This window comes from Passer montanus, unplaced genomic scaffold (assembly GCF_014805655.1).
Source record: "Passer montanus isolate IOZ18808 unplaced genomic scaffold, ASM1480565v1 scaffold21, whole genome shotgun sequence".
Taxonomy (NCBI): domain Eukaryota; kingdom Metazoa; phylum Chordata; class Aves; order Passeriformes; family Passeridae; genus Passer; species Passer montanus.
Window position 1 is genome coordinate 10,038,851 of NW_024366703.1, and position 23,370 is coordinate 10,062,220.

The window sequence follows — 23,370 nt, forward strand, 5'->3', positions numbered from 1 at the left end:
CCTTTTCTATTGAACAAGCCAACCAGGGTAGCTGGCACCATGACAGTATTGCCCTGCTGCCACTGAGCATCCTGTGCTCTGGAATAACAGGTTTCTTCCCAAGGAGGAGAAGCTGTCTAGCTAGCATGTTTCAGGAGCACTGCTTTTGTTTAGAGAGATGAAGCTGGTTTTGATCTCTGGTGGAGTGATAGCTGGTTGTTCCCTTGCTGTCTCCATACCTCTGAGTGAGGTTTTGTGTTTAGAGGAGCTGTGCAACCGCTGGTGACTGATTCAGCAGTTTGCTCCCAGCTGGTCCGTGGTGGCTGCAGTGGCAGAAGCTGAAATGCACTTACGCAGATGAAAACTCTGTAGGTCGGATGTTTGAAGCTAGCAAATTGTAGGAGAGAATGTGCTTTGTTTGCAAGTGACTCGTTGGCTTAAGCTATTTGGGTTTCCAAATGAAAGTAGTGACTATGGTGGTTGAGGTTTTTTTGGGTTGGTGTTTTTTTTTTTTTTTTGCATATGTGGTATTGAAAATGGAAATTCATTGTAGCCACTTGGGCTAAGCTTTAAATTTCATCCATTGCTTATTGATGTGTTCATCTTTATGGTGTGCTGGAATATGAAATGTTTTTGATTTATCCCATGCTGCTCTAATTAAAAGGTAAATACTTTTAACAGGGTAGATTTTTTTTTACTGTGTGTTTGTTTGTGAAGAGGTGTTGCTGCAATTACCAGATAGCATTTGAACTTTGCCTTGTTGTTGACAATCACTTAGGGCTGACTAATCAGAAATACCTAGATCAGAATTGCAATCTCAGAACGTTTTATTTAGTATTATGTAGTAGAAATTGTCTGCTTACTCCAGAGTGTCAAGTATGAGCTGATTCCTTATTTCTTCGACTTGTGTATTCAGAATGATCCTCTGTTGTTATTTAGGCTGAAAAGCCCTAGCTGTGGTGGGGGTTAAGTTTAGTACAAACACAGAATGAAGAGAAAAATCATTCGTCTTGTAATAAAAAGTTCTATGTGTAGTATAATTTCTTTTAAAATGCAGGCCTTTTGCTACATTACAGAAGTAAAATTCTGTTACAGTTGAGTGTAATGTGTTACACTTCAGTGAAAATGATGCCTTAGATATTACATGCTTAGAATATCAGAAATGTTTATGGTTTGAGGTGCCTGGTTTGGCTACTGAGACGCAGAAGGGGAGCCAGTAAGGGTTTAGGTGGAGCTGTAAAGTGACCATTTTGTAAGATGACGTGCCACGATGATTTTCCTTTGGCAGAGAAGAGCGCTGTTGGTTAGCCTCGTCACTGGAGAGGGAAAGGTTTCAGCTGTAGCAGACTCTTTATTTCACTTCATGATTTCTTCTTCAAGCCATCTCTGAACTCACAGGAAACTTTCATATAATTACAAGTCACAAGACACTTGAACACATCCTCTGGGAAGTGAGGGACTGCTGGGAGTAGTTCATGTGGGGAGCAGCCTGTTCTGGGGAGTCCCACTGCTTTGCAGTAGTGGGTAGGAGACAGTTAAGGTTTTACAGCCTGACTTGAATAGCAGTTGGCTGAAATCCTTTATCTCAAGCCTCATATTGTGTTAGATAGTGACCAGGAAACATCGGTTTTTATATTGCCAAATTGCAGTGATTAGTGTGGTGTTATTCCTAGAACTGCAAAATGTTCCTACATTACCGCACTTTTAATAAAGCATTTATTGCATAAATGTTCTAGGCTGTATTGCTCAGAAAAACTGAAATCTCTTTTCAATTACTTGTACATATTTTAAAAAAAAATAATTAAAAGTTACAAGGTAAATGCGTTCCTCTTTTCCAGATAGTAAGGAAGGTGATACAATTTAGGCTGAAGTTGCTTCTGTTTCTGAAGTTTCATCAGTTACAGATGACAGAAAAAACAAAATGCATCTGGTTTATGCTCACCAGACATCAGGAGGAGTGGATCAAAACTCTGAAGTTGGTTATTTATAGCTTTTTACAAATATTTTACTTAAAAAAGTAATATTCGAAACAGGGAAGAGATTATTTTCCTTAACTTCTTTAAAAGTTTTTTTCCCCCTCACATACTGTGCCAATTAGGAGTCTTATTAATTTTTCCAAGTTCTCCAGGACATAATAGTTAAATGTTTTTTATGTCAATTAATATTGACAGGAAGTCAGTTTGAACAGCATTGGAAAATGGAAGTAGTTGGCAGAACTAGCTAATTTCACTTAATTTCCTTTTGCTAAAAATATCTCTAAAAGAAGCTCTCCTTTTGAGATACAATGAATGCTTGTTTGACTGTGGTTTAGAATTGATGGTGACTTGTCCTTTAACTGAAAGGGCTTGAAAAATATGCATAACCTTTTGAAATACATTTAACTTCCTCTGTAGTATATGTTATTGTACTAATGCTCACCAAAACTTTACATAAATGTTTGACTTGATGTGTGTGAGTACATCAGCTTGAATGATCTGCAGTAGAGAGCGTGTGGAGCATTGAACATTTAATTTCTTTCTAGGTACAATTGAAGTTATTGCTAACCAAGACAGTGAAATGCGTGCAGATTATTTGGAGCACTTGCACTGCCGAGCTGCTTTCAGCAGCACTAATCTCCAGCAGCCTTTCCTTTCTGAGGCTCTTTCTAAACCTCCTCCAGCTGCTGTGCACATAAGAAATGAAACAAATCTCTTGGTGGGTCCTAAATTTGATTAAATTGAAAGCTCAAGAGAGCAGCAGCCCTTTGAGTATTTAGCACTTCGGGGACTGGATGAGGAGCAGTAGCTGTTCTGGCACTCATGTCTCTTTTCTGTGTATTATTGGAATTTAGAAACTCTTAGTTCTTGATTCTTTGTGTTGCTCTTTCATAATGGAAACCTTGTCAAGCCTCCCAGGCTCCCACCCTTTGGTCAGCTGTGTTTTTGCAGTGGGAGTCATTGCATGTCCTATTACTGGCATTTTACAAGCGTGTAGATTATACATTGCTGAGAAGTAGTTTTAAATATAATCTGGTGAGGTTAGTAATCTTGAGGAGAGGTTAAATTAATGGATGGTGTAAAAGCCATGTGGAAATCCTAAGGACAGAGTCAATAAAGAAATTCTAGTGAAGAACTGGCTTGTGCTACTGTAGAAAACTCAACAGTGCAGAAAATTTCCAAGTTAAAAACTGTTTTTGATTGCTGCTGCCAGCATTCACCCATGTTCCATTACAACAGAGCTGTCCAAACACAGGAAATGGAGGCAATTTTGGGCTTCTTTTGGGGGGGAGGCATTCTCTATTTTGATATTGCAGTGTTTGTAGCACACTTGGTGATGCTGCAGCAGTAATTGACTCAGGGTGAAGGACTGGAAGGCACCTCCTGTGGCAGGTTCTCTTTTGAGCATAGTTACTAAACAGCTGGATTTGCAGCTGGGATAAAGTGCCTTGTTCTTCTGAATAAATAGATTTTCTTTACCTTTAAAAAAATTGAATATATATATATATAAAAATAAATAAATAAAAATATGAATATGGCAAAGCATGCAGCTTTGTGTTCTCCATGTACATTTTTGTATTTGAAGGTAGTCATACACGCATGACCACCATTAAAAATGGTTACTTGAGCTTTGCTAAAATATGTTTGTGTTTATAGTATTTGCTGATGGCTTAAATATGCAAAATATTATTTAATTGATTTTGATTACAAGCTTTATAACTTGTGCAGAAGTTGGAATGCTAGGACAGTGACACAGTTCCTGTGAAGGTTTTAAGACTATTTAAAAAAGGTGTCTGGGGAGCATAGGACCTTTCTTCAGCAGTGGATACTTCATATCAAAGCTAAAAGGTGGACTAATATGGAGACATGAAATTATTGTTGCCATTGATTGTTTATTTTTCTTCTGCAAAGATACATTCAAAAACTTTTCCATGTTACATAGAATCGTGAGTTCTTGGGCATGTCATGTGTTATGAATTGAAACATGAAGAAAAGCTACTTTCCGTGATGTGTGATGATTTTGTAAAAATGTAAATGGGTCTTTATAGGTTTGAGACATCTGTTCACTTATTAGGCTGCATTGTATTCATTGAGGGGGAAAATTCAAGATATGGTAAAGATATATTGTGTCCTACTCCCAAGAGAAATTCCTTCATAACTTTGCTTATCTTGAAGCATAATATATTGTTTCTTCTGGGCTTTGGGCTGACTTTTTGATAGGTGTATTTTAAAAATCCTTGTGCTTGGTTTTTCAAAGCATGTGAAGCTGGTGAGAACATTTTGCTCCACATGAAAAGCAGAGACCTGCAGTTCAGAGCTGGTCAGAAGAAACATCTCAAGGCAAAATGTTTGTGTTACTGAGCATATTAGATTTTACTGTAGATTGAACTAAGAGTCTCTTGTGCTGAAAGAATAAGCCTGTATGGTTTTCTTTGAGGAGACAGGCAGTTAAAATTATAGCAGATATTTATTGGCTGGTTGGGCATTGAAGGAAGAGAGAATATTGATGTTGATGACCAGGAGGTTTTTGTAAGAACTAGGTAAGTCATAAAATGGTGACTGAAATGTAGTACTGAAGGCAGTATTATGTTTAAGAATTGTGATTTTTCTTCCCTCACATATACTAATTAGTACAGTTCTTGTACCACAGTGGGTTTTGTGAGCAATATGTGTAGTATTTTTGATTTAGCCTTGGGTTTTTCATTGACATTCTAACAGAAGGACAAATCATTAACCTGAGTTAGTGAGCACAGGCTTGATGTAGAAACACTCAGTGTGGAAGTTTTATATTTACTCTAACTTTGGCTTCTCTTTTTTATGTTCCAGAAATACTAATACGGAGCATTTGACCTGATCTCTACAGCTGCATCTCCTGACAGCAGGATTAGGAAAGAGTGCCTTCAGAACCAATATGTAGCAAATGGGTGTCACACCTCTGAAGCTCCCCACTGGGTTCAACACTTGCGTGCTTTAAGGATCCTTGTTGCCTCAGCATTGAATTGTTCTTGTAGACTTCAGAAACAAGATTTCATGTGGTGCTTGCTGAACGTTGAGTCACCATGAGTAGTAATCTAGGAAAAGAAAAGGACTGTAAAGAGAAGGATCCAAAAGTCCAATCGTCAAAGGAAAGGGAGAAGGAGGCGAAGGCCTCCGGAGGATTTGGGAAAGAGAGCAAAGAAAAGGAGCCTAAGACCAAAGGGAAAGATGCCAAAGATGGAAAGAAGGACTCCAGTAGCACGCAGCCTGGGGTAGCTTTTTCAGTGGACAATACAATAAAAAGACCTAATCCTGCCACAGGTACTCGCAAAAAATCCAGCAATGCTGAGGTGATCAAAGAGCTAAACAAATGCCGGGAAGAGAATTCTATGCGCTTGGACTTGTCCAAGAGGTCTATACACTTGCTTCCATCAGCTGTCAAAGAGCTGACGCAGTTAACAGAACTTTATTTATACAGTAACAAACTGCAGTGCCTACCAGCAGAGGTGGGCTGTCTGGTGAACCTGGTGACGCTGGCTCTGAGTGAAAACTCACTCACCAGCTTGCCTGACTCTCTTGATAACTTGAAGAAGCTGCGCATGCTTGACCTGCGGCATAACAAACTGCGAGAAATCCCCTCGGTGGTGTACAGGCTAAGCTCCCTGGCCACGCTGTACCTGCGCTTTAATCGTATAACTACTGTGGAAAAGGATATCAAAAACTTGTCAAAACTCACCATGCTTAGCATACGAGAGAACAAAATCAAGCAGCTACCTGCTGAAATTGGTAAGTGATTATACTGACTGAAAGTGTGATGCTGTTTTTATGTTCGCTGCAGTTCAGTTAATTATACATAAACTGTCACTTTTCCAACTGCATTTTATTTAAAACTACATAAAATTATGCTCTTGATTGTAGTGTTCCACTGTTAGCTTGAGAATAGTCAATACCTTGTATATATATATTTCAAATAACAAAACCCCTTTTTCTTCATTTGTCATCTTAAAATAAGATGTATATTGTTTTCATCTTTGCTCTGTACTTTCACATATTGTGTCTTGAGAGCCCAGATGGTTTCAGAAAAAGAGGCACAGGGGCATTTTTTATTTTAAGATTTTTTATAAATCATTTATGAACTGTTCCAAGTTATAAACACATTATGGGCATGTTACAGAGGGGTGTGACCACAGTAATACAAGGTAGAATAGGTAGCTATTACCATGAGCAAGCTATTGGGTGCTGTAACAGTTAATAATCTAGGTTAATGATTTGTGCATGTGTCTGCCTTTTATAAGTCATGAATATATTAATACATGGACTCTGAAGTGACCAAATGTTGTACACATGGCTGATGATTCTTATGACTTTGTAATGACTAGTATTTGTTTTTCCAGACATGGTTACAAAGGTTCAAAAGATGGTGAGCTAGTGTGAAAGTGTTTTATTAATTTAAATGGTTTATTACACAAAATGTGCTGGACTAGCTGTATATCAGAACTTCTGTGTTGTTCCTAATATGTTCTGCTTTGTGGAAAATATGTCTTTATAACACTGCTCTCAAGCAATGTTTGAACAATGTGTGTGCCCTCTAAAAGTGTGATTCTGTTAATCAGTATTTTTTTCTATTTCTATATATTTTTTCACCAGTTTTTAAAATGCAAGTATAGTTTAGCCTTTTAGGGAGTGTGAGAATATAAACTTCATGCCATTAAGAAACTGCTTTGACTTTAAGTGTGGAAAAAAAAACCTTGTGAAAGCCCTTGTAGCACTGTGAGTAACAACTCCCATGCCCTGTTTCCAAAAGCTGCTGTGGGACTTTCTCCTGTTGTCCAAGCCAGTGTGTGAGTGTGTTGCTACTGAAGTGGCCCCTGTGGTCACCAACTTTGCAAAGCTTGGGAAATGCTCTTGTTTGTATACCTGATAAATCTTTCTCAAGCCAGCAGTGTTTGCTCTTTATCTTGCACATTGATATGAAAGATACATAAGATAACATGTTCTTGATGATGGGAACTCTGGACATGCCTGAAACTGCTAATCCAGTTACCAGCAATGCCCAGTACAGAGAGATTTGTCTGTGGTAACAGGAGTGAAGAAATGCAGTGGTGATGCCAGCTGTTGGCCTGAGCCTTTGGCTCCCTGTGGCAGCTGCTGGGGATGGATTCTGCTGGAGCCACAGGAGCACTTTCTGATAGGCAGAAATGGATGATGTGGTATGTTTTCTGATCCACGTGATTTTTGAATTGTCATGAACATCTCAGCAATCCTTTGAATTTCCCCTGGGAGAATGAAGGAATTACAATTTTCAACTATTTTGACACTTCAGTTTAAGTTAAACAGCCTTGTTGGATTTTTTACTGATCAACAAATGATACTAGAAACCATGGGGCTGATGTTGACAGAAAACCCAGCATACTCCGTGTTTCTACATTCATTGAAGAAATTGTGGCCAATTTAGCTGGTTGAGCTGTTTTACAATTGTCAGTATTTCACCTGGTTCTGTTTGTGGCTCAGTTATTAGTTAATCTAGCAAAGAACCATCTTTTGAGGTTCAACTGGGGATAGTGCTGTATAAATTTAAAGTAATACTAGTAGTGTGTGAAGAAAAAACTCCTGTGAGGTGTTGGAGCCTAGTGTTTGGTGTTGTGCTTCAGAAACTTCTCTTGTGTGCTTGATACTGCAGATATTGCTGCTGCTGAAACCTCTCTATTTCTTTTGTTTATTGAATATGGTTTACATGGAAGCATGAAATGTCTATATATTTATTCACACTAGTCTTGAAAGAGATCAAGTGTAACTGCTTCATGGGAAAATTAGTAGGTACTTGTGTCATGAACATGTGACTTGTTTCTTTCTTTTGTATTTTTTATTGTCTTGATATGTGTACAGGCAGTGTTCTCAGTTCCCTATAAAACCCTAGCTTGAGAACATTAACTACTTTACTTCTGTCTTTGTATCCAGCAGTTAGTCCTGCCTTTATTTGAATTGTGATAATGCTCATGTGCCTTTTTACGGGTCAGCACCTCATTGTGGAAGGCCTTTTAGAAGCACAGATGCAAGACAACTGTCACCCTTATGAAGAATTTCAAAGGGAAATAATCTCAGTTCAAGCATCATTTTTATTCAAAGTAAATTTCTCAGACTAGGTTGCCTGAAATTGAATCAGGTGAAAAAAAAATTAATTGGTGTTTAAGTAACACAAATAGTTTAAACTGCCCAGACACATAGTACAAGCATCTGAAAATCTTTTTCATCAGAGTAAAACCAAATAAGATAGTTTAACGTCTGTAATTGATTTCTGCTCACTTACTTTCGTGTTACTTTTTTTGATTAAATACATGAGTTGAAAACACAGCTGAAAAATGAAACTACTGAGAACTGTATTTCTGACTTTCCAATGGAATTTGTTTCTTTAAACACTATTGCTCTACATTTCACATATGCACTTCAAAAAGCCCTTCCCTTTTAAGTCTCAATGCTTTTAATCCCTTGTATGTTTTATAATACAGTATCTAAATACCATAAACTAGCAAGCACTCATATTATCAGCTTGTAAATAACACAGAAATTTTTGTTGCTGCAGAATGGAAAAATGAAACCATTATCTTTTATAAAGCAATATCATGTGGAGCATTTCAAATTCTTTCAAAAAATGCCCCATTGTTCTAAGGCCTAAGGCTCACAATGGCATGCTAGTGTGTTGCTTGTTCATATTTTTAAAAATTCAAAGCTTATGTAACCTGCTGACTTGTCCAGCGAGGAAGAGTCTTGCAGCAGTTAACTACAATGTGCTCATGTTGCTGATCTGGTGCACACTGAGCAAAGAAGCCTGGGTTTTCTTTACTTCGTCTTTTGAAAGTAGATGTGCTACAAAAAGGTTGGTCTGGACAAAAAGAAAATTAAAGATCCAGACTTAAGTTTGAAAAATGTTGCTATTGTTCCCTCAAAGAGGGATAGCATTAAGTCTTACCCTGGTGCTGCAGACTTGTGATGGCTTTCACTGTTACTAGACAAAAATTTTCAGTTTTGTATAAGAATAAATGGCTTTCCAACTTGAAGACCTTGTTACTTTAAAATAAAGGGTCACCTGATTTATAAGCAATCATCCCATTACTTTTCTAGGAATCTTTATTCTCCAGCCTTATAAAATAAAGTTTATTTTCCTTCTAGTCTGACCGAAATAAATTGAATGTCAGACTTTTAGATGCTCTGATAATTGAAACCCTTTTTCCAACACCCAGTATGTCTTTGAGTACTTGGTTTTTGTGCCAGTGATGTTTCATTCTTGGATGCAACACTTTCCCTCTGTTGCCTACATTTGTTCTCAGGTGGTCCTGGAAACTGCTTTACAACTGACCTGTTTAAGGTGTTTGTTATTTTGAGGAAAACCTGGAAGAGGTGAACCTCCCACCTGACCTGCTGGGAAATAAGCTAAAGTTTGGTTCTATTTTGGACTTTAAACTGTCTTTAGTAGCTAAACAACACAAACTTCAATTAGGTGACTACACCGGAGGAGAAGTTGCTTTGCATTTAAAACAAGTGTTTTAGTGAGAAAGAGGAAGTGTTATTTTCTATAGTTACTAAACAGATGTATGTGTTTCTGGTCTTTCCCACTCCCCCAGAATTAAGCACCTCTCCTTCCATTGCATCCAGTTACTTTCTTATAGGTAGATGTATACTAAATAATTTCTGCTTGTATTTATCAGACTACTCTTCACACTTTTCTAGCAACATCTATATTGCTTTATACATTTTTAATGCAATTTGAGATTATTTCAGTTGACTGCGTAGCAAGCTGAGGTCTTGGTATGCATTGTTGTATTTTCAAATATAAACATATTTGTTTGAATAAGATGTAAAAATACTTTGTTTTGATTGGGTTTTTTTCATGTTTAGCCAAAAGCTCTGCAGGTGAATTAGTGGGAGTTTTCATGAAATAGATGTGCTGATGTACAACAGCTTCGTGATACTGAAAGCGGCAGGATCCACTCCCCTCCTGGCAGCTTCCCAGATGCTGTGCTTGTTGTCTGTTACTTTAGGTAGTTGAAATCGGCGTGGTTTCAGATCAGCCTGGAGCTGGTGTGGGAGCAGGAGAGGGGGAGCATGGACTGGGACAGGGAGAGCAGGAGCAGGAGGGCGCTGGGCGCGCTGAGCTGTGCGATCACGGGGCTGGCTGCGCTCCCTGCGCGCCTCCCCGGCAGCATTGCTCCTCTTGTGTATGGGCATGGCAAGGGCACTGCAGGTGCTCTGGGGAAGGGTGGATTGCTGTCTGCAGAGAAGTGTTGAAAATGCAGCAAATTTCATTTTCAGAATATTTTTCTCCCTTTCCCGCTGCTTTCCATGTCTTGTACCACAAGACACGGAAATAACCTGCTGTAGGTTGTTGCAATCCTATTAGCATGAGCTCAGTTGCACCTTACTGAAACAGTATTTTTATGTATAGTGGTGAGAATCCATTGATAAGAGTTTCTTGATGGCAAAGCTACTTTGTTGTTCTTTCTTACAAATCCTGCCTAACAACGGTGATAAATTGTTTCAGAGTGCATCTTGCCCTGTGTCCTGGTTCTGACTCTAGCCCTAAGCAAACATGTAGCATAGAAACAGAATAAGTTTATATGTGAGCCTTAACCTGACTCCTTGCCCACATCCAACTATTTTTGTATCAGGGATTTCCTGAGTCTGATGCAGGTTCTTTCTTTAGTAATTTGTCTTCTTCCAAAGGCTTGGCCATTTTTTTAATTTAAACTCTTATGAATGCCTTTCATCTTTAGTAAGGTCTGCAAGTTTGCTTTGAATGTTGTTCCTGCCCATGAAAGTCACTGTTATGCAGATGTTTAATATACACACACACACACATATATATGTGTGTATATATATATATACATACACAAGCACATCAAGTGCAAGGCAGAACTGACCTGTTCACCTGGCTGTTCAATCTCTGGTGGCATCCATAAAATAAAATCTTAACAGAAAGGTTCCTGTGTGAAAACTTTGCCAAAAGACAGTCTGGAGGGATAATTCACAAGGTGGACACCAGCTTCATCTCCTTCATCTGGTAAATTGTCCATTCCACTGAGATCAAAAAGTGGAAGATTAGAATGGAAGAATGTGAATGTTTTGGTGAGTCAGGCAGTCAGCATGAGAAGGATAAAAACCAGAGGAATTGCCTTGGTATGGGGCCAAGCAAATGTTTCAATTTTCAGGCTGTTACTTAAGCAAGCCTTTTGCTTTTCTTATATTTGGAGTTTTATTGCATTCCTCCATGTTGTGTTGAAGGAATTGTTTTGCACAGTCAAGTTGATAATATTTTCTTTGCAAAGACAAGGTTGCATCTTATACCAGTTTTGAATATTTTTGTCGTGTTAGCACACACAACTCAAATAGTAATAATATTGTCAACATGGTTGAAATTACATTTACATAGTTTCTGCAAGTTTCTTGACACTCCAAATACTGTGTTTTCTGTCTGTGAATGCAACTCCTTTTCTGGGGAGAATCTGGTCAAGGCTGTTCTGCAAGGGAAATATTTTTAGAATGTAATTCGGGGAATCTGCCTACACCAGGCTAGGAATGTCTTTGAGACTCTCTTTTCTTCTTCTCTTCCACCATCTACCCAATATTTAGATAATCTGTGGTTTCTTCACTGCTTTGAAACTCTTTTTCATAACACTTGCACCTGTTTTGTTTTCAGTAGTATAGACAGTGGACCAGATGTGTGCAGCCACATTAGTTCAAGTCTACTTACTCCATGCTGAAGGTGGTGCCTCCTTATTAAATGACTTGTGTAGCTGCAAAGCTATTCAGTGATGCCCTGAATTTCATTTCCCTTTTTTTTTCAGCAGAGCTGATAATATAGAGAAATATTTGTTTATAGAGAAATATTTGTTTACATTATTTGTATCTAAGAACACCTTGTGTTTCATCAATTTGAAGGAAAAAGAAAATTGTGTTTCTGGGCTTAATTGGTGTGGTAATGCTTGCAAACACTAGTTGAGAATACTTTTATGTATCTTTATTTTAATGTGATAAAAGCATGAAGTTGTGAACAGGAGTGGAATAAACATAGGCATTGATGTATGTGTGTTGCTCTCTAGAAGTCAGAGATAATGACTGCTTATTTGATCCAGTTCTGGTGGTTTTCTTGAGCTGCATGAAAAGTGGAGAACTCCTTTTGACCAACTTCAGCTTTAGTATCTGGGTTCTGATTCTTGTGAAAGCTCTTGTGGAGATGCAGTTTTGTGTGGTCAGCTAGTCAAATTCCTCCTGATTACAGTTTCTTCAGGCTGGCTTTAGGATAATGATAAAGTAGTCCTGCCTTTTTGATCTGCTTGCAGAGCTTACTGGGATGATGCTCCAAGTGTAATTCCAGTAGATACTGACAGCTGATTAGAAGTCCAGAGGTTGGGGTTTTTTATTTTTTATTTTTTTAGAAATCAATGCTGAGATTATTTTAACTGTTTGAATACATTAGTAAGTACTGAACAGAGACAAAAAAATCACTTTCCTCAGGCTGCCCTTGCTATGTAGCCTGGAAGGTGGTTAGCCTTTATTATTTGAGGGCTTGCTCCACGCTGAAAATGGACGGGATCCAGATGTTACCCCAGATTCAGCATCACCAGGACCCCCTGGTCCTTCCCTGCAGAGCTGTTTCTCACCTCCTGGTGCAAGGTTGTACCTCTTTACAGGGTTATTCCCTGCTAGATTCCAGATGTTGCCTTTGTCTTGGCACTCAAATGAGTTTCTGCTGTCCACCTCAAATCCTGCTTTGAGCCCTTGCTAAGACTTTTCTCCGCATTTCACACGTTTGGGATTTTGTTTGAACATGTTTTTAATTTTATTTGTATTTGTTGCTTTCAGTTATAAGCAATAAATAATAAGTCTTTGCTGTTGTGTCTTGTTGAAACTTGTTTTGGAGCAGATTTTGAGTCTTTTCGGCTGAGGTTCTGTGGTTTTGAGTGGTTCCCACAACTAGATCCTAGTGTGCGTTCTGCATATTGAGAATAATATTACTGTGCTTATTTCTTACTTATATGAGCTTTTAAACTTTAGTAGTCAGTAAGTCCTCATGACCATATTAAAATTGCATTCCTTCTCCTTGGTAACTCTTCTGTGTAAGTTAGAGTTGTGCAGTAATAATTCAGAATAGCTCTGGCTGCTTACTTCTTCTTTTGGCAGTTGGTAGTGCGGAACAAAGAGCTCAGGCTGTCTGTCACAGTGATGTACTTGGATCTCATAGTGTTTCTTATAGAGAAACTCTAAAATTGTTTTTAATTTTTTTCTAACATCAGGAAAATACTTTTTGTAGACTGAAAATTTTCTTTCTTTTTTTTTTTTCCTTTGCCAGCAGAGAACCAAGTGAAAGATGAGTAACTATGAAAGTTATGGTAACTGTTTGTAACTTGTTCCCAGCATTGCTGATTTAGGATAATTAATACTTACAAATTAGCTTACAACCAATGTTCTGACACACCAGCCTGAAGTCCCACTAATATTTGCATTCTCCTCTTCCTTCTACTTTCCAAAAGAGTCTTGATCCTCTTGCTGTGTCATCTGGCCTAGGATTTATTATGTTGTGAAGGATTTCATAATATTCAATCTGCTTAAGCATGGGCAGGCATGTCATTAATCCAGTGGAAAACAGGCTACATTACAAACTGTGTTTGCCATCCAAGAGTGGTGCCCACCGACTGAATTAGTGATTGGAGACACTGAAGCCTCTTTGCTACTGACCTATATACTCTCTCCAACTGTTAATTTGTGTGTACTTCAGTGTTTTTTGATGAAGCAGTATTTTGTGTTTCATATGGCCAAAAAGAACTTTCACAGTTTTGTAAGTCAGGGCATGTAACCTGGCCGTCTTGTCATAACAGGTTTCAAAGTTGGCCATGAAAAATTGGACTAAAATTCTGCCTCATTATGCTGAAAATATTAGTCATTTCATTGTGCTGGCTTTTTTAAAGCAGGTATATTAGCATTGTCCTACTACAACATTTATGCTTTGTGTGTATGAGAACAACAGTGAGGTGATTGCTCACTCCACCTTTTTTAAGGATTGAGGTGAATACTTAGCTGTATTTTAACAAGTTTTTTTTTTTAAATGGAAGGTGGTTGCTAGTCTTCACAAACTAGCTTCTTTGAAAAATTCTGTGATTTTTTTAGGGCCTTTAAAATACAAATTTTTAAAAACGCCGTGCTATGCTGTAACTGACTGTTTTGTGAAGGTTATTTATAGAGAAACTGTTTTATGTTTTTCAAATGAGCATTGCTCCTACTTTAAAATCTTTTATTGTCAAGCCAGCTAGTACGTGCAATTCCTGTCTGCTTTCTTGGCAGACTTTGAGCTTTAATTGCTTTTTTTTCCCTTTGCAATCACAATGCAATATAGTAAAAAAAGGCAAAAAATTTCTCGCTGCCAAAAAAATTAACTCCAAACCCTAGCACCCTCCTAGTTTATTTTTTAATTGTTGTGGAGGTGCTTATCCCTTCAATGCAGTTGCAAGTGGTCCATAGAGAATCCTTTATTCACTGCTGTGAGCTTAGAACTTGCCTGTTTTGGACATTATTTGTGGCAAAAAGAATTAGTTCATTTAACCTGTGGTTAATATTTCCCTAAAGCAGTGCTTGTCTTATTGTGGTGATGATGGGTGTTTGAACAGTATTTTAGCGAAGTGATGCAGGAGTTGTCCACGTGATGGAAAGGAATGGGTTTTTCTTCAGGAAACTGATTTCTGATTAAGGCTGATTTTGATCTGCTGCACATTTCTAGCTGACTTATTTCCATTAAATCAAGATAAAAACATGTTTCAGTAAATTGTAGGTAGTACACAAAAAATTGTAAATGTTGATTCTTTTACTATGAATAAGATCATGAGCTCCTTACTCATTAGACATATTTGTTTTTGTACCTGAACAAATCTTTGTTTTAGGAAATATATTTTTGGGTTTATTTTTTTATTTTGATATATGCTTCTTACTCTGGCAAAGCAAAAATGCCAGATTTCGACTGTATCTTGGTGAAACTTATTTTCACTTTTTTTTCTTTTTATTTTTTGAGAAGCATTTCCTCAGTACAACCGCCGCTGTTCAGACAATAAGGACACTTTGACTCACTGGAACATCAGCTCCTGGGAAGAGCATTGTGCAGATGGCCTCCAGTTCGGCCTCTGTGCATTTGCAGATCATTGTCTGTTGTGTGCAGTGCTCCTGCCGTGTGTTTGTGTGCTGAGTCCTGACAGAGCTGCTGCTGAGAGCAGCGCCTGCCCAGCGCGGCCATTCCAGGGTGCTCGCTGTCCCGGGCTGTGGCTGCTGCACCACTCGCCCTGCCCAGAGCCCTCCTTGTCCCACGGCTGGGATGTGTTCAGCAGTGCTGGCACACGAGCTGTGCTGCTGCTGTACAGCTCGGAGAGAGCTCCTCACCCGGGAAAATAGAGCTTAGACAGGAGACAGGGCAGGTGGTGCTGGTTGGCCACAGGGCATGACCAGCATTGGTTTGTAAGGGACTGGACCCTTTTATTTCCTTATTGCTCTGTTTTCCTACACCTGCCCTTCTAAGCTGCTTATTCCCTAGCAACTCTTACCATCCCTGGTTGCTCTTTTACCTCACAGTAGCTGTTCAAGCCCACATGCAGTGACAGCCTCAGTCTGCAAAGTGCTCTGAAGAGCCTTTCCATTTACTCGCTGTCTCGGGTCTCACACACTTGGCCACACTGTATTTTTAGTATTTTAGTTCTCAGGCCACAGCTGAGAGAACTCTGTGTGCCTTTGCATGTGAAGATGTGAAAAACCATTTAGCTCAGTTGATTAGAGCATGATGCTCATGACACCAAGGATGTGGGTTTGGTCTCCCTGTGAGCCATTCACTAAAGAGCTGGACTTGATGCTGAATTTCTCAGTTAGCCTCTTTATGTGTGCACTGTTAGGGTTATGAAGTGATTCTAAGAGTTACTTTCATTTTTATCTCAAATGAACTGATTAAGTTGATAGGCAGGATTCATGCTCTTCTATCCTCTGAGTCTCTGTCACATCACCCAAACATTTTTCACCTTGTTAAGCATATTGAACGCAAGACTTTTTTGCCATATGTCATGGAGAGCAACAGGAGAAATGTACCTTGAGTGATTTTTGCTGACTTGCATGCTCTCTGTTGTATCTCAGTAATTAAACTTAAAGTTTTGAAAAAATTGCAGTGTCAACAGCATTTCATATCTCCTCTCCTTCTACCCTTAGAGTGAGCAATAAACCCATTCTGATGAAATGCTGTCAAGCTATAAGTACACTTTAAGTGTCCAAGAACAAGATTCCTTACTGAGCAGTTTGAATTAAAAGCTGAATATTTCTGTATCTCTTGAATTCCTTTCCTTAAGTCATTATGCTTCATGATAGGGCTTTAACTTTTGATTTCTGCTCTAAAGTCTTAAATTTATTGGGCAGTCCTCAATGTGTTTTAACGTTCAGTACTTTTATTAAGTGCTATCACTGTTGCTTTTTAAAATAATGCCTGCATCTTTAATGTGACAATATTAAGTATGACTATTCAAATTAAACTAAAATGGTTGGTACTTTTTTTAGAGAGATGTAGGCATTACTTTTCATTATTTTTGCTTAGGATTAGGTAGTAAGATGTTTGTTTCAAACATTTAGCTTGCTGTTGTCAAAGATCTCAGCAGGTGCAAAAATGAAGTGCAGCACATGTTGCTGCAAAACCCCCAAGTATTTCTTCGACTTCAGCAGATGTAGAGTGGGAAGAGTCGAGTAAATGAGAGCTCGGCAGGATGAAATGGAATTTATGCCATATTTCAAATTTGACATCATTGGTTAAGGTCTGAAGTGAAAACAAATGAAAACAGCAATCATGAAGTGAAAACTACTGCCCCGAACTGTGTGAAGGTTCTTGAATTACCTCAGTAAAGTTTTGTGGGGCTCTTTTTTTGTTTGTTTAAAGGGAGGGATGTTTTAAGTGTTCCTCAGCTTTTCTTCCTCCTATTGCATTCTACACTTTGCCCACTTTTTCCATGAACAATAAAGATACCATTGCCACAGACCATTAACTCTTGCTTAATTATTTCTTACATTTGCTTTTTTCTGCCTGGTAATGGCATTGACATGTGTGGCATTTAGCTCTTGCCTCTGGTTGCCTGGGCTGCACTTGATTGCTGATGTAAGAGGGGACACACAGTGCTGGAGTAGCTGCTTGAGCACCAGCTTTACATTTCTATCTTCTTAGTTTCTAGAAAAACATCCCATTTTGGGTTAATTAGTGCAGGAAATAAAATATGTTAACATATCAGTTATATGTTAACAATCTAAGAAAAACAGAATAATGAAGCTTTGAGGTTGACTTTTTTCCTGGTCTTTCACAATTGTTCTGTGATACATAGTGAGTATTGTGGCTACATGACGCCTGAACTCTAGACAGAGTCTGAATTCATATTATTTTATGATTTATTAAATCACCAGTTGTGATTATCTGCTGACCTAATGAGTAGACACTCTACACGTCAGAACTTGCCCAGGATAATCCTGCAGGCCTGTGAGAAAATCCTTGTGTCAAAGATACAATGCTGAAGCTTAAAAATAGACATTTGCTCCTCAAAAGGAATTTGCTGCTCTTCCAAATTTGTTACTCACTGAGTCATGCTCTAATATACAAATGCAATGACCTCATCTTTACTGGAGAGAGTAGAAGCTGTTCAAATCATATGCATTAATTTCACCCCCATCAGATGCAAAAAATGTGAATATATACACCTGTATTCATGCACACAGTTTTTTCTTGTTTTCAAATCCAACAATCTTTTGCTCAGAACACAGTTGTTTGATATAAAAATAGGTGAAACTACTGTTCAGAGCTGTGCCTAGCTGTGCTTTTAAATTAATTTATAAATGCCAGAAATGAAGCAGTTCTGTGTAAAGTGGCTCTCAACTCCAAGCAAGTCCAAACTTTTTGAATGCTTAACAGATAAGCCTTTTATTTCGGACTTTATTTGCTGTAAGTCAGCTTGCATACACTTTACTTATCGTAAGTTGTCTTTTTTGTGATGACTGTCACAAGTGTTTAAAGTGTTGAATAATAGTGTTCAGGACTTTGGAATATCTAGGTTGTCAGCCAAATAGTTTTTCTGTCTCTTGATTGTTGATTTTGTGCCTGGAAGTAATTAATGATATAAAAACAGATCTTAATTTCTCAAAATTTAGTACAATTCATTTACTTAGTGATGTTTTAAACTTCTGATCAGCCTGAAACAAGTGTAAGATGCAAGTTTTGTACTTATATTCCACAGCTTGAACTGTCAGAATAAAATCAACCAATAAATAACATTTCTTTGGAGAATCTATTAAAGCTTTATCTGAGCTTTTCAACATTGTTGATCAGGTTTTAGATATGACTGATGAAATTATGATCCTGTAATACCTTATTTTATATGTATAACTTCATGGTAGCTGTAGCTTTTTTTCAGCTTATCCCAAAATCCGTCTGATTCTATTAATCTCTGTGTAGAGGTCATTGTTAAGAGCTGTACGTTAAAGTCCTTTATGTTTTGGTTTTCCTGTGTGCTTTTAGGTGAGTTGTGTAACCTCATAACGCTGGATGTAGCGCACAATCAGCTTGAACATCTTCCAGAAGAGATTGGAAGCTGCACGCAGATCACCAACCTTGACTTGCAGCACAATGAGCTCCTGGACCTGCCAGAAACCATAGGTAGGTGAAGAGGCTGGAGAGGAGAAAATAAGTCACTATTTCAAAATGTTCATTAAGGGGAACAAATTTAAGAATGAGTATTTGTTAGTGGCTATAGAATGACTGGTGTTCAGCTCAACACAGCTTCACACTTAAAATTTAAAGCAAGGTGTGCTTGTTACCTTAAATTTTACCTTAAATAATTTAAGAATGAGAGTTACAATGAAAAAAATCCAAATCCATTACTTCTAAATTTTAGGGTGTTCTATGGTTATTAGCAAATGTCTACTGCTTATTTGTTAATTCTGTAATGTAATGGAGCATATAAAGAAATGAAAGGCTCACTTATAGTTGAAGTGCAGTACTTTGGCAGATAATTTTAACTTACATCTTTACCTAAAGAAAAATAAAGCTAAAATAATAAATGTTTTTAAAATAATTATGTATATATTATGTTCTTTGGTGGAACATCTGAAAAATCTCCCAAGTCCACAAGGTCATCATGCTCTTATGCAGTAGAATACAAAGAGTTTGCAACTTATATTGGGAATAATAAACTAAGATGAACACATTCCTGGTTGGTTTCAGTATCTGATATGGGATAAAGCAACAAAATATGCCTTTTCCTATCTCATTAAATCAGTTTTCAACAGATGGCAGAAAAAGATGGCTGCTGTGATTTAAAAAGTCTAAAAACAAGGCTATCATGATTTTAAGTTCTGTCACCAGAACGTACTCAGAAGAATGAACATTATCAGTTTAATAGTAGTCAGTGTTGAGTAGTTATTAATTTACTTTAATGCATGGTAAAGTGAGGAACCATTTAATGACACTCCAGCTTTTCTTCTAGCAGTAAATTGTTGAGGATGAAGTTACTGTGGCTTTTGGTTGAGAAAGTTTGACCTGAGCAGAGTTTACACTGATGATGTATCCACTGAACTAAACTTCCTTCCTGGACTGATATTTTTAAACTCTGGAGATCCCATTCCATCTGGAGTTTGCATGTAACTTACACCATTCATAAGTACAGCTTTTATTTTTGTTGCTGTTTTGTAAATCTTGCTAAATGTTGTTTTACATAACACTTATGTGTAGTGTATGTGTCACAGTTAGGGAGTGAGTTCCCTGGATAAACTGTTAATTATGGGAAAAATTCTCTAAGCAAGTGTGAGATTTCTAGCTTATAGACTAATGCTGTTAATTCCTGTGAAGAGTAGTAGTGTGATTTACCAAGTTGTTTAGTGCCTGGTAGTCACTGAACATCTCAAAGGACCAGAAAAATCTCACTTGTAATATGCTGCAAGACTGTACTTACAGGGAAAGTCTCTGGGTAGGAGAAGCACAAAGTTATTAGGCAGTTAAGTCACTTGTGATGGATAGGAAATTGCTCACTCTGCAGTCAAGATAGTTTGGACTCACCTATTTCTTCAGAATGTTTCTGTAAGCTTAGGTGGTTTCTTTTGAGTCAGGTTCATACCTGGTTGGACTGGATTTTGATTTTCTCTGTTTGGTTTTTCCTTTGCATTGTCTTTATAATGTTTAGAAGTTACTTGCTTTTGAATGTTGGTAGCTGTCTCTTTACATGCTTATCTGAGCTGAATATCAATGTTCTAGAGCTCAAGAAACCACCAAAGATAGCTGAATAATGGTAGGAGACAGGAGTGAGCCATCATGTCGTTAACCTTACTGTAGTTCAGTTTTGCTCCACTGGAAAATCTCTCTTGTAAACAGTAAGCTAAAAAAAAAGTATTTAAATAAGAACTTAAAATCAGAAATCCATGTTTGTGCCTCATGCGGTTCACAAACAGAATTTAATAGTGAAGGGAAAGCTTTAGGTTCCATCTTAAATGATAATGATCAGCCTACATTTATGCGTGTTGCAGAAAAGGCAGCCGTAGCCAGTTCAGCAACATTGGCTTTATTTCTTAGTCATCGCAGTTTTGGTTCAACATATGAAAGCAAGTTGTGGCATGATTTTGAGATTACAGCTTGCTTTGTGGTTGGGATTGTTCAGCGAGAAGCTGTGAGTGCTGAGAAAAGCCTGGCGAGTCAATGGCGCGTGGCCGGGGCGGCCCTTGGGCCTCTGCAGCGCTCACTGCAGGCTCTGGCTCTGCCTGGTGCTGGCCACACTGCCTTTTCTTGCAACATTTCCACGCTTCCAGGTGTCAGGACGCTCACTATGAGTGCTGTTCATGGTTCTCAGTTCAGTCAAGCTCTGGGTTACAGGGCAGGGACAAAGCAGACCAAGCGCGTTTGCTCGTTTTAGTTGTTTGATGTTCTGTGAGCCCACGAGCCTCCTGTTATGGACCAGGCTTTCCATTACTGCCGGGTCTGTCCCCTCTTCCCCCACTGACACCCTTTTGATGGAGGCCTCCTTTTTGTTTCTTGAGAAGGATGTTTTGTCACGCTGCTTTGAAAAACAAACAGCCCCCTTTGCTTTCTATTTCTCCTTCCCCTCCATCAAAAAACCCTTTTAAAGTAGCTGCTGGAGTATGTAAACAAGCTTTGGTTTTACCACAGAAAGATTTCATAATCTACCAAACTTTAAAAAGGCTTGTTTGGTAACTAACAGCATGTACTGAAATGTGCTGGAGCTGTGAGAAAGGGACATGAGGGTGACATGCAGGGGAGTGGCAGGGAAGGGATTATGCATCAGCAGTGATTACAGAGGTTGCAGAGCCAATAATACCCACTCTGTAAAAATATCAAGTTCTTCTCTCAACTAATGCTGTAGAAGCATGCTTTTGTGCAGTAGCAAATGTCGATTTTAGATATTAGTTGTCAGGAAGTGATCTAATGTCTTGCTTTATAGATATTGGCTTAATACATTCATATCTGTATTTCTGTTGATTGAAAATTATAAAGTACTTTTTATATTAGATCATTTCCTGTAAGAAAAATGAGCTTTGTGGAATGGCTTAGCACATTCCAAGAGTCTCAAGCCCAGAATCAAAACAGTGGGATCATAGCTGTTTAGTGTTTTTTTTGCAGATTGCACACCCCCCATGTTGTGATTTTTTTTTTGCTTTTGGAGGATGGTGGAATTGTTAGCTACTTTTATTTACACAGAGTCTTATCTCTGTATACTTAGCTGGCACACTAATATATCCAAAAGTTATACAGAAGGTGAACAACCTACCATTTATATTAAAATCATTAATTGAACTTTTGAGACTGGTAACAAATTTTGGGTGGAGTAAATTGTTTCTTAGGATTACAAGATAGCTTAGATAATTTTGTCCTGCAAATACCACGTAGTGAGTGTTCTCTCTTTGAACTTTTAATTTTAGCATTCTGTACAAAAGTGTTCACAATTTCATATGTAAAAGCATAGAAAAACTGACTTGAGAAAGAAATATAACAGAAACAGTGTTACAGCTTTTAATAATACCAGATTCTTCATCTGCTTTGTAATTTTCTGGTTTTGTGTGCTTACGTGTGCAGTTTGATTATAGTCGAATGTGCCATATTCACAGGCATCTAAGGCAACAGAAATTTTAATAATAAAAGGAATAGTCATTTGTAAATGTTCCAAAATTATACCTCAAAAGAACATAAAACTCTGTCAATGGACACACTTTCCTGTGTCTGACATATCACTGTTAGTAAGAGATGGTTAGGAAAATGGGAAGTGTATTTACACCTCTGCACTACCGTCCTGCTCTTGTCTGTGGCACTGTAGCTCAGAAGCTGAAATCACTGCTTTCATGAAGTTAAATACTATTTATTCATTGATTTTGCTGATTGAAATTGTGCTCCAAACCATGCTTCTAACCTGTTTAACCTCTGAGAGCACTGCTGTGCTCTTTAAACCTACAGCTGATAAAACATGAAGTGCTGACCAGAACCAGAGGTATGCAATTGGTACGGCTCAGGTTATGCAGAATTGTGGTTGAGAGCTTAAAGTCCCTAGAAGTAAAGATATTTCTGAAGAAATGTGAAACTACTTAAAAAAAGTATTTTAAATTTGGCAGGTTTAGCAAAAGCGGGAGTCTTGTTCTGAAACATCTGAGCACCTGCAGCTCCCTCAGTGATCAGGGGCAACGCTCAGACGTGACCGATGAGTTTGATGTGGTTAATTACTCACTGTTCTGATGAAGCAAAGTGTAGAGGCTTCTGCTTCAGCTTTCACAGCAATATTAATATTCTCAACATTTAAGCACAACCTGGTGCTTTGGTCAGTGAGCATTCTGTTTTGTGGCATCAAGAGAGCTTTGGGAGAGCTGATCAACATTTGGTGCTTTGTCTAAGGTTTTGTTCTTGGACTATGCTGTTAATTAAACTTCTTTAATTGGACTCTGCTAGTATTGGGCAATTGGAAAAGTCCAGCCTTTTCTTTATCTGATTGAAAGCAGTGGCTCCCACTCTAATTTTTGTATTACTGTAAACCCTGTCTAGTTCTTGTGGTGGTCTCATAAAGGAAAACTTCTGGTTCTTGTTGCCTTCAATTCTAAACTTAGTAAATGTAAAGTAGCAAAATTGACTGGAAAATGTCAGGTGGAGGATAAATGGGAAGTGACTTGCTCGTTTTGTCCTTCAAGTTCAGAAAGGCAGGCATGAGGCTTTGAGGTGTCTCACAACAGTGAAGATCAGACAGTTCTGCATGTGATGGGCAGGGGACGTTTGGGTCTCAGTGTTTGCACGGGCTGATGAAGATGCTAAAAGCTCAGGGTGAGACATGGCAGTTAGATAGAAGAAAAAACAGTTGCTTCTATGTTTGGGAAGTCACTGTTGAATCTTCCCTCACTCTTCAGGAAGTTT

General features: G+C 38.2%; 1 protein-coding gene across 7 annotated transcripts in view; it reads left to right on the top strand.

The window, feature by feature from the left end:
- Positions 1 to 23,370, top strand: part of SHOC2 (SHOC2 leucine rich repeat scaffold protein) — a 59,901-nt gene that overhangs the window by 17,329 nt on the left and 19,202 nt on the right. For all 7 annotated transcript variants that reach the window (XM_039709025.1, XM_039709028.1, XM_039709026.1 and 4 more), the window contains 2 exons: positions 4,782 to 5,717; positions 18,493 to 18,630. In XM_039709025.1, the coding sequence (XP_039564959.1) occupies positions 5,015 to 5,717; positions 18,493 to 18,630 (841 nt within the window). In that variant the 5' untranslated portion in view covers positions 4,782 to 5,014. The remainder of the gene's footprint in view (positions 1 to 4,781; positions 5,718 to 18,492; positions 18,631 to 23,370) is intronic.